Genomic DNA, 20,040 nt, shown 5'->3' on the forward strand with positions numbered 1-20,040 from the left:
AAGAAATGTAAACACAAATATTTTGACCATATAAATTCCAAATAAAAGAGTGTACTCTTTTTTGATCAACTTAAATCCTATTTAATTACGGTTAACACAATCAGGAAAAAGAAATTCTCAAGACAAATATTATATAGGTCGTTGTTATATTATTTGCAAATATCTAAGATTTTATAGAATTTAGTCATTTTATGAGCATAAAGCCATCACAAATTATAATTTGTTATAAGATACCATAAATTTTGAAAGACCTCTATAACTCATATTAAGTCTATTTTTCTAGTTTAAAAAGCATATCAAAAATTACTTATAAAGTACATTTCTAAAATCATTTAAAATGTTATAAGCAATTTTTAAAATTTTAATTATTCAACTTTTAATAATTCATATAAAACACCTATAACACTTTATCAAGAAAAATTGATGTGCCAAAGCTAATATTTAAAAAATCGATATATTGGTTTAAAAAAATTTTAAAACAATGTTCTTCTGTTAGATTAGCCTACTTTAGACATGATTCTTTGAAACCAAGCAGTTGAAGGAAGTGGTGTTGCAATACTGCCCTTTTAATGAAAACTGCAGCAGTGAAAAGGTCACATAAATAATCTGCATGATACTATTCCATTATGAAATACAGTCTAAACCTAATACTGCCAAAAAGGGACAAAAAGTATGAAAGAAAAAGTATGCTGTCACCTGCAAAACATAGTATATTCTGGTTAAAAGTTGTTTCAAACAGCAGATGTCAGTCTAAAACAAATTATATTTATATCTAAATCTAAAACAAATATATGTGATATTTTGATAATAATTAATAAGGAAATTTACATATAATTGTAATTAATTTGAACATCCTTGACTTCAGTTTCAAGAACTGCATGACTGTGAAAGTTCATCTTATAAAAATCCACTTGATTAATTAAATTGAAAGCCCATAAAATTATTTAAAAATTACCTTTAGAATCAAATTCAAATTTTGATGTATATAAAATTTTTAGCTCTTGTATTTATACAGCCTACAATTAAAAAAAAAATCAGAGTAACAGACTTATCTGTGGATACAAATTAAAGTTTACAAAACAGATTTTAAAAAAAAAGAGAGAGTATATAAATATATGAGGGGATCTTCTTTTTCTACTGATATGACAGAATGTAACCATTTAATCATTAATAAGTAACAAGCAGCAGCCGGAATATGTTTTATGCTTCATTAAAACAACATTGAGGCCCATTACAGTGCACAGCAAATGGGGCTGGAAACCACCGCACACTCTGGCAAACCACATTCCCTTCTAACCTCGTTTGCTTGAAGCAGCTAGAGAGTGAATGGCAATATACTCTCAAGTAAGCCTTTATTAAGTATGAGAAATAAATTATATTAAGTGTTATTTTTTGAACCCAGAAATGAGGGGAAGGGTTGTTAAGATATCAAATTTACTAAAAAAATAATTATGTGAGAAATAAGTTGCTGTCACAAGAGAAACTTGCCAGACACTGCATTTGAGCAAGTTGTTATACACACCTTTGGAATCAATTTTGTGACACAGAGATTAGTCTGTGGTACTAAATCGCATAAGAGTAGATCTGAAAAAAACTAAAGAGTACGGAAATGTTTTCTTGAACAACATTACCATTACATTAGAGGTATTAAGGAGCCCTTATTATGTTTATAACTAGTAAGATACTGACATGATTCGATAGTTCAGGACATGGTACAAATTGCTTTTTTATAACTTGCCTCCATATCTCAGGTTTCTAATAAATACGATTTTACTTCATTAGATCCTCATGCCTGTGATTTTACCAAATTCAATTCTACAACTTGAAAATTACCTTGGAAATTTGTGGGAAGCCACAGAAAGTTCCTCAGAAACAGACACATATTAAATATTAATTATAACGATGACTGTCATTTTTATAGTGATTATGTCATTATTTAGGAATGCTAATTAAGACATAAAATGGCTTCTTAATTGCAAACGCATTCTGAAGAAATATATATTTGTACTTGTGTGTTTAATAGCAAATCCAGCGTGGGGACCAGACCATAACAGACGCAGTTCTATTTTCTAAAATGCTGACATTTGAGCAAATGTTCCCATGGAATGTTTGTCTGATTCGTGGACTGACATTTCCTCTTTGTAACTTGCTTAACTAAGAAGGAGACATGCAGGCCAAACTCTACAGTACCCTCAGGCAGCAGGCCATTACTTGCCGCTGCAACTTGTGTATGGTTTCTCTTTTACTTCCCTCTTTCCCTACCGCCCCTCAGCCCTTAGCTGTCTCTTTATTTTGACATGCATATTATCTTAGCTGATTTCTATCATCTTACAGGAGTGGATGACATACCTTAAAAGATTAAGCCTTCCCACCTGGGATTTGTCCAGAAAGTCAGTGTATTATAGCTTCTCATAGCCTTCTTCATTCTCCTATATTCTTGTGTTATCAATAGTGGCTTTCTTTCTTATTTTATGTTTAACTACAGGACACAGGCAGCTACGTTGATAGAAGTCAGTTTATACTGTCATTCATCTTTCATTGTAAGAACAAGGTTGACTTCCGCTGTCTGTAACACTTTGCTGCCATCTATGTGTAGAAAAGAGCACAACACTCTTCCATGCACCAGAAACCACCCGTGTTCCAAAAAGAATCATGGCTCTAATCTAGACAGATGACAAGTGAAGCTTCAGGAATAATTTGCCTCCCCACAGAAATGCCGAAGCTTACCAGGAATTTCTAAAAAAAACTTTCTAACCCTGAAATAGTGAGGATGCATTGTTTAACATAAACCAAAGCCAACAGTTTTTTCAGTAATGCTGTTGATAAATTATAGCTAATATGGAAAATCTACAGTTATGTTTAGAAAAGAAACACTCAAAGGTGAAGTTTTAAGTCACTTAAATAATTACAATGAAAGGAGTTAATTTTTGCAAAAGTGTAATCTAAATACTATTTCCAAACAATCTGATGAAAAAAAGATAACTTAGCCAAAAAAATTTCATATTTAATACAAAGCAAATATAAAGCAATCCAATAAAAAGGTATTTATTCACATCATTTAAATTACCAATAACTCAAATACTGTGATCTAATAATTAACCACTCTTTGTCAAACACTCAAAAATTATTTTCTAGAGAAGACAGAGAAATACATCAGAATAGCGAAGAGCCTCTCAACCTCCCCCTCAGTAGTGCTTATGTTGTTTCTGAATTGTCCTGACAAATGTTAGTTCAAAAAAAACAAACAAAATCACTCCAGTGTAAGCCAAGTGGGAAACATAAGCAAAACAAACAAACAAGACTTTCCTCTACTAAACAATTTAACAATACACAGTTAAGGTAAAAACTGATATTTCTAATCAGGAGTAATGATGTTTTAATAGTCCTGAAGAATGTTCCTTAACTGTTTGTCAATGCTATTGATTTCTAAAAGACATTTTACTGTTAAAACAAAAACAAAAACAAAACTGGTACAAATATGTAACCATATGGGGGTAGGAGTAGAAAGGAAACTCAGGAAAAGGTTCTACCCTGATTTACCAAACAGAATGAAAAGCTGACCCTGACTGCCTTGCCTCTGCCAGCCTGACATTTATAATTACTGCATAACTACTATCGACAAATATCTGCCATCTGGATACACTACATTTTAATCATCAACACATTTTAATCATCAACATTAAAATCATAGGGAACTTCAGCAATGATCATCGTTAAACTTTTTAAAGTAATTTTTGGTCTAAGTTATTCTAATGACAAACTTAACAGAGTTTAGAAAGCCAAACCAAGCCATTTTGCATATTTATCTGTAAATAAAACAAATTTAAATTCTTCGTGGCTGATTTTTTTATTAATATTCATAAACAATGCACCTATTAAGTGAATGTTACTAAAGAAAGTAACATAATGAAGCTTACTAATCTTTCATGTTCGACATTTTTCAAAAAATGGAGATCTAAATTAGGGTTATTTTCTTACAATTTGTTTCTCTTTGGCACGGGTAAGGTATCCAATACTTTATCCAATACTTTTTAAAGTCGAAATTAACAAAAAAGATATTATGCATTAAGCTTTTTGAAATTGAAAAGGTTTCATTTTATTTTACTCTACCAGTTTTAAGGATCTAACTTTAACAAAGAGAATTTTATAATCTGCACTAGTATTAAAAGAATATAGTAAGAATCATATTTGATACCAACCCATATGAGGTGTTTAAAAGAGCAGTTAAGTTTAAATTCTTACATTTATACACAAGTGTTTTGTGGGTTTTGGGTGGGGGACTACAGATACATTTAACTATGATATTAAACAAAGCATAATCTATATCTACATCTTAATTTATACAAATTATATATTCCAATCTAATTGGGAATCCAAAAAGTTTTCATCATTAAAAATCCAAAGCAAATGTTTCATTCATAGAACCTATGCTGTTTACTATTTGTATTTATAAATACATCTAGAAGTTGATACTAAGATTTAACTATTTGCATTAATTTTAGCTTAATTGTTGCAAACCTAAAATAATATTTAAGACTTTAATAAGTGCATTAAGAGTGAAACACCCGACAAACATATCTTTGTGTGGTCCACTAATTATAAGCAAAATTCCAAATGTTATTAGCTGTTATCAAAATTACAATACCACCTAGATCTAATAAAACAGAACAATCTGTTTGAACAGGGAGAGGAGAACTTTCATAGAGTGTTCTCTCTCATATAAATTCTTAATGGACTATAAAGGACTTTTTAAGTGGTTTTAGATTTGAATTCAATTGCTCAAATCCGTAACAGGCTTCCAGAAAGAATTTGAGCCAGATGACACACAGGGACCCACAAGCATTATAAAGTCCTGCTCTACCCTCATGAATGTAAGATAAAAAATGCTAAACTTCTTTCTAAGAACCATAGAAACTGATGAGTCATATTTACATTAGTGGATTTAATGCACTGTAAGCATAAATGTTAAATTATATAATGATAAGGTTTTGTACTACAATTTCCTTGTAACAACAAAAGTTGTTAAACCAAACTTATTAAATATCATGGGGACTGTGCCCACACAGGTGATGAAACACAGAATCAATCAGAAAGGAACAGAGGCTTAAAGAACAAAAACAAGCAAAACCACCATTTTACTTGACCGTAGAGGTTTCTATCACCAAAGCTATCTGTCTATGGAGAGTAAAAGCATCCACTAGTTGCTCCATTCATCCTGCTAAATTGACTTGTAAGAGAAAGCTAATTTTTCCAGAAACAGACACACTGTGGTATGCACGGGTATTAGATCTAATAGCAAACATAACCTTATTAGTACTCAGATTCTCAAAGTTGCACTCACTACTCTTTACCAAGAAAGCCTTCTGCCCATAAGCTACCTTCATAATTTCAGTATTAATAACTTGCTAACAACAAGTTATGATTTTATGCTGCTCTGAGCACACTCAAGAATTACATATAAAAAAGAATTACATATTAGAATATAAGAACTGATTTTAAGCCTCATAAAATATATAAGCCTGTATCAGTTTATCTGCTAACAAAAGAAGTTCTCTTCAGAGACCAAACAAGGAGTTAGAATTTGTGTATACTCGTATATGGACAAAAATACATTTACGTATTAAAAAGGAAATATTTATTTTTTAAATCTTAGGAAATAGGTTAATTGATATTATAATAGTCAAATAACTGACTGGCAATTAATTTTTTTAAAGTACCCAAATAGGAACAAATTATTCATTTTGGTTATCAAGTTATTGATTCTTCTTATTCTTCTAAGTAAAAAATATCATTAGCTTCCTATAGCTTTTAGAGAAACTTACTTACACACCAGCACAGTATAGGCACTCGATATAAAAATTTTTATTGAACTATCCTAGCCAAAAAGATCGTAATTATTTCTGCTGACTTAGTACTATAGATTTCTATTTCCCTTCTATACTAATTTTATTTTAGTATTACTTACGTGCTAACATTTCACCCGCATTGTTGTATTTAGTGTTCTTCTTTGCTATCCAAACACTATTCATGTGGTATTAATTACAACCAGTTTCCTCCATCAAGGGAAAAAACAATGCTTTTAACTCAAACCAATTGGATCAAAACTTTGTTTCACTGTAATAAGTAGTGGGAATAAGAAGAGAGGTGAAACTTCAAACATCAGAGTTTTATGTTCTCTTCCCCTGATACTTCAGTGACACCTTCCCCACCTCAGTCTTCTTAGATTAGCTGTATGACAAGAATATGAAGTGGCGTCAGTCCTCGGTCCCAGCCTAGACAGTCGGCCCTGCTGCTCATCAAATGGAAGTCCCAAGCTGCGTTTTGTAAAATAAGGGCTAGAGCTGGCTCATCGCCAAGATCACTTCCACCTCAAAATACTATGGCCCATTTCATAAAAATCAAAGGGCCCAAAACATCACTTTCCTCTTTATAACATGGCATAACGAGTTAACATTTCAGTGGCAGGTACTACAGGCATTTCAGTGAGGAAAATATTCTTACTTACAGTTTCAAACAACTGGTATGGCAAAAGGCAAGTCTGTATCATAGGCAGATGAAACAATGCATGATATGTCCATTCCCTGTGTTACGTTAGTGGACTAGTTTCTCTGAATAATTTGCCTCATGTTAAACCTAAATTATGATAGGGAGCACACTGGGATTGGAAGTAGGGAAGGAGAGTAGCCAATTTGCATTTTCTGGCCCCTCTCTCTTGTTCCTACCACATTTATTTCATAGCTTTCCCCCTCAGGATGGACTGTGCCACCATTCCCAGAAGTTACTAGTAAACAGCATGGTCAGGAGGGCCTTGCTGAGAAGCTGACATTTGAGTAAAGGTTGAGGAATGAGCAGGTAGGTGTCTAGGAAAGAGTATCATAATCAAAAGTAAGTGCAAAGGCCCATAGGTAGAAGCATGTCATAAGGATTCTCAACCTAAGGTAGGTGCTCATTTTAGATTAGTAAATGAGGCTTAAAAATTCTGAGCACTCTGCCAAAGTCACATACCTAACACATACCACAGCCATGTCTGAAGCCAGGGAAAACACCAAGGCCCAGGGTCTAGGGTAGGCCTGGATCTAAAGTTTCAGAATGTGTCCTGGGAATTCCATCTCCATCCCTGATTTGATAACTCTTGTCTGTATCACAGTACCTCATGAAAACCGTCCTCCCTTCTGCCCCATGACAGTCATCTACAGGTTTCCCCCACTATCCAAAAAAGTAGACCATCTAGGAAAACTTTCATAAGCCAAAATGGCATAAAGCAAAGAAACATTTACGATCAATTTATATGATATTTTTGAGCATTCCCAGACCCAAAAAATAACTTCCCTTAGGCTTTCCTGATACTTTAGGATACATCCTGCTTTACAGATGCACAAAAGTCAAGATAAAGCACAGACACTCATAATCACTTTTCAAAGCAATGTTGTCTTGATCCTGAGATGCTGAATGTAGCTCCTGGGGAAGAAGTCTGATGCGGCCACTCTCGCTGCTCAGGGTGCATGCTGCCTCACTGTAAAACAGGCGCTGAACACTATTCTTGCTATGCACCTATTTTCATAAAAGTGAAAATTTTCTTCAGATTTCTTTTGATTGGTGATAACAGGTGCTAATACAGGTCTTTCATAAAAGCAGAGTGCTATTAATGGGATCTTCCAAAAGTGGGGCTTGGAGGATGAGTTGTTCCAACTCTAACAATGATGTGCATTTGTGAGCCTCCTCCTGCATCACTGTGCTGGCACTGGGGCCTGATAAAAGGCAGCATGCAGAAGAAGCACTGAATAGCTATAGTCCACACAGTCTAATGAAATATAACACACAGTTGTGTGGGCATGGAGCTCGACCCTCACCCACATTTAAGGATGCTGTTACAGTTCCCTTCCTGACAGCAATAGTCATGCCCCTGCCTACTCCTTATTTTCTTGCTCTGCTCACACCTCCTTGTCAGCCTCCCCAAGATCCCGATCCCGCCCCCAAAAAGGGAATGACTGATAAAAGACACAGAAGAACAGCACTCTCTGCCATTTGCTCTGAGTTTTTAATACGCCACACTTTACCCTTGCTATGATTGCACAGCAAAGGGCCACACTGCTGCAATTTTATTTTGTTCTATAACTGGGTTAGTCAGGCAGTAACCAGATGTTCAACATAGGCACCTGCCTTTTCCTACCATAAGGCAATTCTTCAATACATTTAGCTGCCTCTCTCCCTCCCCTCAATGAAAGAAGCCACAATAGGTTTAGGCTTCCTAGAGATAAATATGGGGGTCAGCTCTTTAGCTATAAATTTCAACTCCCAGGACCAGCCAGGAAAAAGCTACTGGAGATGATAGTCTTTACCTTGGTTAATTAAATTGTTCAGTCCTCTTCCCAAGGGCCACTTGTCTAATTCCCATGTCTCTTTTTTATTCCCAACTTCATTCCCTGGCCTGGTTTTTCTCTCATCTCTCCGGGATTCTAACTTGGTACCTGCCACTACACTAGACATTTGGCTCATAGTCAACTCTGCTTCTTGCCTAGCTTCCTGGGCTGGGAGTCCCACAATAAGGACAATTTAGATTCAGCCCTTTCCTGCGTCCATGCCCACAATCGCTGACTGGTCCCACACAACCAGACAAGAAAATCCTACTCCCACTCCTGATCCCACTCACTCAGCCATGCCCCAGTTTACCTTCTGGGCACTCAGGCCTCCCAGGTGTCATGAAACAAAATTAAACAAACAGCTTACAGAGAATTGAAAAGAAAAATAATAAAGGTCATCAAAGGGTCAGAAAATTAATGAAAAGCATGGAGTTGTTCAATTTGCATAAGATAAAATGAAAGAAGTAGATAAAATTAAAGATATTTTTCTTGGATAAGAAAATTAAAGACTTACTAATGGCCTTTAACACTGAAAATCCTTCTCAAAACCGAAAAGAGAAAACAACTTTCTATCTACTGACATCACAAGGAAAAAAAAAAATAAACTTAAGAAACTTAGGTATGTGGGAAAAGAAAAACTTAAGGTGAGAACTATTTTACATTACAATTGTAATCATTTCCTTGAATGGTCTTTAAAATAAATTATAGAAAACAAATATCTGAGTTCCAATCTTGGATTGGCCAGCAATTAGATGCGTGACTTTGAGTAGATAATTTCATTTATAAATGAAAATCATATGAAGTCATTTCTGAAGTTCCTTTTAACTGTAACATTCCATGACTGCATATTTTTCATTTCTTTGGGAAAAAAAAATAAAGGCTATTCCAACATAACACTGTGAGACAAAAGGGAGTAATATTGGACTAGATTTACTGTAGGAAGATTTCATCCAACACTATGGTTTCAAGAATGACATGAGATTGCCAAAGAAGCTTGAGGAATGGTGGAAAAATCCAAAATCATGACAGTAATGCACACTGAACGGATAAGAAATTGAAGACACAAATTATTGAAAAACTATTATTTACACAGTTAAAAAGGAAGAACAAAAAAGCATGCTCTTGAAACATTTTCCCCATGAAAATGGGCAGGGCTAAATATTGGATAATTTGTTCCTACTTGGATGATGTCATCATGCTAGATTTAACTACTTTTAATAACTAGTACATTTCCGTCATCTCTCACTTTCTCCCACATAAGATCAAATCAGCCTCTCAATGACCCACACTTCATGAGTCATAATTTTTCTGTTTATGATTCAGAAAAATGTCTTCAGTCAGTATTTCCCAGACTGCTGTGGGTTTATTCCAAGAACCAATTTCATCTTCATTGGTTTCCTACAGGAAACCAGACCAACTTCCTATTATTTTATTTTCCTTACTTTTAGCATACCATAGCCCACAGCAAATTAACTGGAAGTGAGAGTGATAGAAGACTTTATCCTGCACAAAGAGAAGCCAACATAAACAACACCCAGTCTAGAAGTCACAGATTCAAAATTAAATATAAAATGTGCTAATATTAGAGCCTTCCTTAAAAAAAGCTCCAAGCCAAATAATAAAAATGTATTTTAATTAACCTAACTTCAAATATTCCACTGTCAGAAAGAAGTTTTGTTTAAGAACTACTGTCTAAGAATACAATAAATCCTACAAAGCTGGCTAACACTGAGAAATCAATTATAAAAATGTATGTATGTACGTATGTATGTATGTATTCATGCATGCATGCTTATATGTATTTTCCTTCCTAATCCCCTAACAAGCTGCTAGGAGAACAGGCAGACAACTGAAGACCAACACACAGAGCCTTGGAGTGGTAAGGGAACAGAGCAACATCGCCCTAGCAACATGGCCATCTGTCATCCCCAGCTGCCCTCACTCCAGCCCCTGCCCCACAGCCACTCTTTCCATGATTAAGAATCAAGCTGACCCAGGGCGCCTGGGTGGCTCAGTGGGTTAAAGCCTCTGCCTTCGGCTCGGGTCATGATCTCAGGGTCCTGGGATTGAGCCCTGCATCCGGCCTCTCCGCTCAGCGGGGAGCCTGCTTCTCTCTCTCTCTACCTGCCTCTCTGCCTACTTATGATCTGTCTGTCAAATAAAATAAAATCTTAAAAAAAAAAAAAAAAAAGAATCAAGCTGACCCTAGATCACAGCAGAAATAGTGGCATGGAACATGGATTTTTAAAGGACATTCTAGCAGTGGTTTGTACTCATACTATTCCTCTAAAATACTAGTATTTCTCATGGACTACACAGAAAAAGATTTGTGAATGGGAAGAATTTTGGTAAAAACATATATCAGATTCTCCTTAGACTCTTTCCATTCTCATCATTCCTGATAACAGGTATAGTTTCAGGCTTTAAAAGCTCACTAGGTCACCAACTGGTAAGGAGCAGGATAATTTTATATCAAAACAAAAGCTGACACATTTAAAAAATGCCTAAGAAGAATGCATTTAAGGCACATATTAAATATGGGTAAACCAAGGGACTCGAAACATTAGAGCAATGGTTCTCCAAGTGAAATTCCCAGACCAGAGTCAGCAATACCTGAACATGTCCTAAAAATTAAGTTCTCACCCCATTCTAGACCTAATAAATCAGAAATTCTGGGGAATGGCCCTGCAACCTGCAGCGGATGCTAAAGTGAGCCTTATCTATCATATTCTCTTTCTTCCCTCTTATACCAGGAAACTCTAGAATAGAATCTACTCAATTTGCATTTCCCTCATAAACCCTCAACTTCTAAGTCCTCTGCACCCTAACTAATTCTTCTATCATATGCTAAAATGCTCTTTTTAGGAGTATCTAGCACTGCTGATATTCCCTCCTGCTTAAAATGGCATGATTTTTTTTTTTTTACTTCTGTGAGACCATTCCACTCTCTTGCCTGTCCATCTCCTACCTTCCTGTCATCAGTGACTACTCTTCCTCCCATTCTAAATGCACTCACGTCCCCTAGGTTCAAGCTTTAGTCCTCTATTCTTCTTTCTCTATCTTCTTCCTTGCTATCTCAAGATTCCCAGAGCTGATTTTACATCTTTGTACCCCAAATCTCTCCCAAATCTCACAACACACTTTAAACTACCTTATGACCTGCTTCCCCTGACTGCACTTCAAGTCCTGCCAGTAGAATATATCCAAGAGAGAATTTTTCATTTACCCTGCCTGACTCCAACAGTCCCTCCTTGAATGCTTACTTCTACTACATACCATTACTTTTCTGTCCCCTGGGTACTGAATTGCTTTCCCTCTTCCCTGGCTCCCATATCTTATCAGCAGAGAGGTCAGCCCGACCAGGCACCCCATGTCATCCACCCCATTCCCACCATCTTCCAACAGCTTCCAATATGTCTACTGCTAGACTTACTTAACCTGTAAAACTCATCTCTAAATCTGTTTTCCCCATATTCAAAAATATACAGAGGCTGTCCAAAGGTAGCCCAACTTCCTACACAGCCATACATCACATTTCTCTTCAACGGCTTTTTTGCTCAGTTAATTTAGAATGCTTTCATGTTATAGACATAACCCAAGTTTTCTCACTTTTCATGGGCCTTACATCACTACCTTCATTTCAACTACAAGTTCCCACTAAATATGTCTGCAAAGTTCTTCCATAAAACCCCTCTTTTATACCATGATAATCCCCTCACACTGACGTTCTCTCACCATTCTCTAAAGACTCAAAGATATTAACGTCAGCCTCTGTCACAAGCCACAGTCACCCCTACACCACTTTAGAACCTCCACAACAGAAGTGGGTTTCATACATCTTAGTGTCCTCCATTCCATCATAAATGCAAATATTTGTTGAAGGGCTAAATGATCTTACAAGTCAAAATTAATATTCAATTAAGCACCATTCTGGCCAATTAACTGGCCTTCAGGAGAAGCAGGCAAAACACAATAAAAACAGACAAACTTCACATACATAGCAACTTAGAATGAAATGACTTGGTTTCCTAAGCTTTCTATACTTACAGTGCAACCACTCTAGAATGATACAAAGGAATAGGTTCATTTCAAGTAAGAAAAGTACAACAGACTTTTTGAACTAAAAGTTTTTGGAAAAAGGAGAAGACTGGTTCATTTAACACTAAAATGACAGGAGAGGGGGGACCTTCTATAAATAAATCTTCATAAAATTTCCTACATCTTCCCACCATGCCAGTTTATAGGTCCAGGGGTGATAAACTATCTACAATCACAAAGGAAAGCTCTTAATCTAAAGGAAACTGTGTAACAGAGCATTCATAACAAAACATTCTAATTTTGCCTGGAAAATACTCTTACACTGGCCAAAAAGGCCAAGAAGCAACTAGATAAATTATAATGTGGAAGATGGACTGATTGCTCCAGTTAGTGATAAACAGTCTTCACACCTGGAGTAATAAAGACAGCAACTACTTCTCCACAGAAAACAGGTGGTTATCTCTCCCGGCATAGTATGCATAAGATATCCTTTAAAAATGAGAAAAGATATTCAGAATCATTTAGAAAAACAGCTCTGCTCTAACTGAAAGATGCTGATAACTTTCACAGCCCAAAAGTTAACACTGGATACTAAACAGAATCATCAGAGATTAAGAAAGGGGAAAATTTTTTTCTGAGACAGCACAATAAAGAAGTAACTTTATTGATATGTAGCTATCCTTCAAGGATAACATTTTAGAGAAAAATATAAATTATGAGGATTTATATACTATTTTTAAATTTAATATTAACAAGACTGGGTAACCCCTACGTTTCTCTCACTATATTCCACACTTGGTTTCATCTTACTTAGTTTATATTTTCTCCCTTAAACTAGCAGAGATATTAAACAGGCATATAGATTCCATTCTTTCTAAAGTTGGGGATATAGAGGAATACAAATCACCTTAAGTATTTCTGAAATAACACTGCTGAATTTGTTCATTAAAAAGCAAAATTAAAAAAAAAAGTTAATAGATTCTCTGGACTTTTTTTTTTTGGCAGGATGACAAGGGGCTCTTTTAACTTCGAGTTATTTGCTTTTATTTCTCAGCTCCACTATTGTGACTGAATAAGTATCTAAATAGAGCTCATATCATTCCTGGCTTCAGATTTCACTAACTCAAGAGGACACTGGGATACAGCAACAAAAATGGAAATTTGAATTAAGCAGATTGCTAGAGCCTTAGGCATGGGCTTCTCAGGTTTACTGTGATTTGTTCCAGAAAGAAAAACTAAAGAGAGGTAAGTAGACTACCAGAGAATCTGAATTTATCTCAGAAAGAAATCAACATTAGTTGTATCATACTGAGGAGACAAGAAGCTAAAAACTGCTTTTCTTCCCATGATTTTACTACTTACAATAAAAAGTTAACTTGGTTAATTTTAACATATTATTGAACTAAAAAATATTATTTTCTTGGCCAGTAATATAACCACTACCAAAAATTAATATTAAAATAGTAGTTTTATTGCATTACATTTTCCACCATTTTAACAAAACACTTCATTCACAATGGGATTTGAAATGGCAGAAAGCAGACTACAAGATCAACCCAAAATAAATGAATACTGCTATTTTAATGTTAGCAGTAGATTTTATGTTGCTCAGTAACAGAGAATACACTTTTAAAAAGTATAGTATTTCTATTAAATTCGTTTATTAAACTTGAAGACTAGGAGTAGTGCCTGCATTAGGAAACAGCAACAACAACAACAACAACAAAAGGAACAGAAAAAAGTAAAATACGGAACAACTCAGGAACACAGCCAGAGAAATCTATCTGTAAAAATGGCTTACTTTAACATGGCTCTGGGCTCCAAGGTTGTAGATCTCTGTAGGCTTTACTTCATTAATGATCTTCACAAGGCAGGTACTGTCAGTGAGATCACCATAGTGCAACTTCATGTCTACAATTCAAAAGCATATCATTAGATAGAAGAAAAAATAAGCCAATTTTTAAAAAAATATCAAAATTGAAAGGTATGTTCTGAAAGTCTGAAAACCAGACTGGTTTCAGAGCAGCAGAATATAACTGTCATCTTTAAAGAAACTAAATGGTAGAAAGATACTCACATGTGTAAAATTTGTAAAAAATGTGTAAGATTTGTAAAAACTCAAATGAACTTTTAAAAAAATCTTATCAAGACAATGTTATACAATTAACATATCATATGGTTCCCAGGTAGTTTGTAAGATATGTTACATAGGAGTGAGATTCAGACAAAGAAAATCTCACAAAAATGAACACATTGTCTAAAGAATTCTGTAAGACACTGGTAATAGTGAACCAGATACTTTTATCTAGCAATTTTTAAGAACTTCATAGACATCAATCCTTAAGCCATCCATAAAACGCCTGATGTAGAGACATTAATTGTTTAGGACAACTAGCCAGCCTATTCTAACCCTAAATCACAGCATAGCCTTAATGACTTCACTAAATATGACCCATGTAGATGGGTGATTTGCTAGCTTGATATATTTGTGATTTTTACATAATAATGATCTATGTGTCTAGATCCAATGGTATGACCATTCTGTACTTTGCACAAAAATGATAATTTTCAAGGAGGATGTACTGAGTAGCCTAAATATTAAGGTAAAAAGCCTTTAGTGGAAACAACTAACTAGGTTATATTCCTGATGATATCACTACCTATACAAGTAAACACAAAATTGAAAATATTTGGTGTTCTGAAATGAATACAAAATCATTAATGCTTTACATGCAGACTGAATTATCCTTGCTAGCTAGAAAACTGGGACAAGAAAAGAAGGATGAACTCGGGAGTTAAAAACCCAGTGTCCTGGTCCTACCTCTGTCTTTTACATGGTATGTCTTTTACATGGTATGTCAATAAAGTTACCACCTCTCTCTGCCTCTATTTCCTCATCTGTAAAATGGTTTCATTCACAAGGTTAGGAGCTGCTATAAAAGGCAAATGAGAACACACTATGACTGGGCTGGTTACATTCAGGCAACTTTATTAACAAAAATAACATGCAACTGCAAATACTGACAGTGATCTGTAAAGCAATTAAATATAGTTTTAATTGCCACCTGTTTTTGGATCTGTCTTCACAAATTATTTTAAAAATTAAATAAATGTACACAGATCACTTAGCTTGATTACATTATACCAAACATAAAAAGCAAAGGAGTGCTGTGAATATGGACCTGATCTTACTGGAGGGGATAAGGACACCTGGAGAAAGGTGATCAAAGGCATGTCTACTCTTGGTTTCGTGAGCAGCATCACCTGACCAATATCCTGTAACAGCCTAACCAAGATGACACTGTGGCCCAGGGGCAGCAAGCAATGGAAGGGTTTTCAAAGCATACAGATGGCATTTAATGCAGGCAATTCATGGGTAAATAATTGCAATTTGATGGGCTTTGGACATTTGAAAACAACTTATCATAATATAGGAAGCTACAGAAAGAAATTTTAGAAAAAAAAATTACTTACTTCCTTCAATATGAGCCTGGGGGTTCTTATACAGATGTTCAATTCGACCTGTATTAAATGAACTGGATCGCCGCACAATTCCATGGACCTACAATGTGGAAAGATAAAAAATTACAAATGTGCAATGAGGATTAATAAGCAATTCAGAGGTTCTTTGTTAATGCTTACCTTGTGAAAAATAACTATAAGTCTATAACTTACAAACTTTAAATTATTTTTAAATTTAAATTATTTTATCTTTAAATTATTAAAAATAGTTCCACTGCTTACTTTCTTCCCAACCACTGCCCACCAGCCACCAGCATTGTATCTCCATTTCTCTGCAGTGTTTTCACTGCCAATCTCAAAAAAAGTAATTAGATAATTATGTGACTTCTCAGCAAATGCTTAGTTACAGATACTCAAATGTCTCCTTTTCCAAACACACATACACACTTAGAGCCCTGCTGCTGACAAAATATCTCTTCAGTTTGAAACTGAAGACAGACCACGTAAGGCCATATCATATCGGTAAAAACTGCCTTGCAGCCTCTGTAACACAAAGCATGAGGCCAAGAGGCTGTGATGCCACCACATCCTCCCAGTGTCCTCAGAGATTTGCATCGTGCACCTATTACATATATATAAATATACCTGTGTCCACAAATATAAATAGACAGCAGCTGCTATTATCCAGCTTTGTTGAAAAGAAATAGCATAGATTAGGGACAAGATTTATATTCTACTAGATTTAAGACATAAAGAAAACTCAAATGAAGAAAGGATTTTTTACTTTTTTAAATTTTTATCTTTAGCTTAACCATGATTTGTGTGAGGGGGAAGAAAGTCCTTGGAACAAGAATGCATACCTGTCTGATACCAAAGAAAAGACTATTTGTGTCGGATACATAAGAGAAATTGTTCAAGACCTGGTCTCACTTCCTTCTAATGTCAAGATCACTCCCTTTGTGTTGCCAATGCTAATACAAGCTTATGTCACCAGCTGCCCAATTTCCAGTTCTACTGGTGGCAGTTTTAATCCTTCGCTTATTTTAAAAGTGTTCCTTCGTATGTTGGGCAGTTTCATTTGCAGCTGAATACACTTCTATATTTTAACTCAATCGTTTTCTGTCTGTTTCAAACCAAAATTAATCCTTGGCATGACTCAAATATTCCAGATGGGGGGGTGGGGTAAGGTGTGGAATTATAAGCACATAAGACTTTCTTTCAAATAGAAAGACATGTCATCGTCATTTTATATGGCATACATGAGAAATTAACTTCTGCAAAGGATACAACACAACCACAATTAATAATTCTTTTGGTTAGTAGCTTTAGCCAAAGAGAAAAGCACTCATCCACACTATTTTCCAAAAGAACTAAGCCCAAGAAAATGTGGTAAAATGAAAATATTTTTAAGAAGGGAACATCACAAACCGTTGACTAAAATTTTAGGAGGCAAACTGTAAAACCTAGGGAACGTTAAATTGAGATTTGGGTATACATCTCCATTTCTTAATTTAGAAGTAGATAAAATAACACATCAAGCCATGAATTTATTCTACTTCACAGTCTCCAATTTTTTAAGTTGTTATTTAATTGTAAAGTTGAACTGCTCTACGAACAATAATTTTGTTTAACAAATAATTTTAACAAATAATTTTTTGTTTAATAAAAACCAAGTTCACATATATACTCACATATGGCAAACTGTGTGTTTGCCACCATATTTTTTCTGAAATATAGCTTTCTCAGATGTAAGTAGAGCTTTAGTTCATTGGACATAAAATAATCTCTATGTTGTAAAAACAGATCATTTAATTATAACAATGAAAATAATAATAATAACATGATTAGTCTATCTTTTCACATAATTGCTGGATTCTGGTTAAGTCACATATTCCAACATCCTGAAACAAAGAGAAACTCCATATACATACACCTTGCATATAAACATAAAAGGCTCTGGTGGAAATATTAAATGATATTGACAGATTCAATAGAAGATCAGACAACTACACAAAGTCACAGCAAATAAATAACATAGGACTTTTTGTCACAATTATAACCAAAAGCATTAAGCACTAGGGTTTTTTTTTAATATGAAAAAATGTGTTTTAATTTCCCCTCACTCCCAACTTTTGGTATGTGTATACAGGGAAAGAAAGACCTGCCAAATGCTTAATCCATGACAGCAAGTATTATTCTAAGAACTAATGAAAGCTGAGTCTGTCTGCTTCAGAGACAGGTGAAATACAAACTTTAAGACAAGCCAAAATGTGTGCAAACTGGATAATCTAGTTAAGAATTTGAGATTAGCAGCTTTCTCTTTACAGAAGGGATGTATGTAAGGTTATTGTTTGTTTTTATAAGGATTTGGGGGGAAAAGGAGATGAAGAGTTAGGAAACCAAAGCGAAAAGATAAATGAGCTGAATATGACTCCATATAAACTTAATCAAAATCACTATTATGTTGCAGCTGTTCAAAAACTAAATGTAATTCTGAAAAACTGAGGTCTTAAACAGAAAGGAGTATTTTGACAAACAAATTTCATGTTCAATTTAACTAAGTGATGAAAGTAAAATTTCAAGTTATCTCAACGTCAGAACAAAGTTAGTCTGTCTCTAAAACCTAGAGTCAGATTAGGCAATATAACAGAGAAATGCTTGCTCATTTGTTTGTTCACTTTTTATTACAATCATGAAAACAGAAAATTCTTACCACTGGATTTCACATCCTTTGGTATCTGTTTGTTATTTCAATCAAGAAAGCAGAAAATTACTACCACTAGATTTCAAATTCTTCAATGTCTAGAATTCTCTTGGAGGCAAGGATAACTCCCCAGGGATGTTTAATAGCACTTGCCTTTTGAAAAGTGCAAGTTATATAGGTAACATGAATAGCTAACATGTTCACGGCAATGACCACATGCCAGACACTGCTCTTCACAGACATTAAATCATTTATCCTCACAACACCCTTCCTTATATTACACGTATTCTACAGGTGAGGACACTGCCTGAGATTCATCACACAACCAGTGGAAGTTGTCAAGCTAAAGTGTACACATGGTCGATCCTACCAACACTCAGTATCTTCTCAAAATGAAATCCATAAAAACAAACTGGATCCTTCTGCCTTTTTTCACCAAGGCTTCTAGAAACCCAGAAAAAGTATTTTACAGATTCTCACAGATCATGAATGGTTGAATAGGAACTCCATGTTCTAACAAATAATCTCCCACAGATAACAACTGGACAATCCTTATATGTCATTTCCTTCCTGTGCTCCTCATACTCCCTGGTCATAATTCCTCTTAGAAGGAAAACCCACTATTTATCTATTCTTTATTTTAATTTCTGATATGCTGTGCTGTATTTGTTGCCACATTACATAATACAAATATTTCATTTATTTCCAAACAAATTTTTCCTTTTAAAAGATTTGATTTTGTCTTTTGTTTTTCTAGTTTCTCTGTTTTTTGGGTACAAAAGTATATGTTGTTGTCTTATCTGCTAACAGTGATGCTAGGAAGGCACCTGAAAGTTTTATCAGAGTTTCACTTCTATCGATGTTCCTGTCCCCTCACACCCAGAAGGAATGCGCACAGAGCTAAGATCCTAGGAAATATAATAGGTCTGCCTTTCACTAATGCTAATTAAAAAACTGGACCAAGAAGCCTTTTATGAAATCTGTATCCCTAGGGCTGTCAGCATCAAGTACTGGGTCACCATGTCACTCTTATATCAACTAAAGCCCCACAAATCCCAGAGAGCTTCTCTGGACTGTTTTCCATGTACTGTCTCACCTAATCTTCAAGACAATGTAAGGAAACAGGTACTTTTATCAACCCATTTTACTTGAGACACCAAGTCTCAGGAAGGCCTAGTGACTTGCCCATGACTACATAGCCAGCGGGGTGGCAAATGAGGATTAGAACACAGGCTATCTGGCACCCAGGCCTAAGGGCCTCCTTGCCACAGTGAGCTAGATGGCCTCTTCCACTTCCCTTGCTCTGAAGCTGGCTGATGGGGCTTAAGGGAGAATTATGCTTTGCACTTCAACAACTGTAGAATTAAATACTCAAAGTTTTAAAGGGTGTTTTTTTTTTTTTAAGATTTTATTTATTTATTTGAGTGAAAGAGACACAGAGAGCACAAACAGGAGGAGAGGCAGAGGAAGAAGCTG

At 35.1% G+C, this 20,040-nt stretch overlaps 1 protein-coding gene across 2 annotated transcripts in view; it reads right to left on the minus strand.

Moving 5' to 3' along the window:
* The window catches only part of GMDS (GDP-mannose 4,6-dehydratase), a 617,806-nt gene that overhangs the window by 450,636 nt on the left and 147,130 nt on the right, over positions 1-20,040 (minus strand). For both annotated transcript variants that reach the window (XM_059399334.1, XM_059399333.1), the window contains exons 3-4: positions 15,873-15,960; positions 14,200-14,309 (exon numbers count right to left, since the gene is read on the minus strand). In XM_059399334.1, the coding sequence (XP_059255317.1) occupies positions 14,200-14,309; positions 15,873-15,960 (198 nt within the window). The remainder of the gene's footprint in view (positions 1-14,199; positions 14,310-15,872; positions 15,961-20,040) is intronic.

The sequence above is a fragment of the Mustela nigripes genome, chromosome 5 (genome assembly GCF_022355385.1).
Source record: "Mustela nigripes isolate SB6536 chromosome 5, MUSNIG.SB6536, whole genome shotgun sequence".
Taxonomy (NCBI): Eukaryota; Metazoa; Chordata; class Mammalia; order Carnivora; family Mustelidae; genus Mustela; species Mustela nigripes.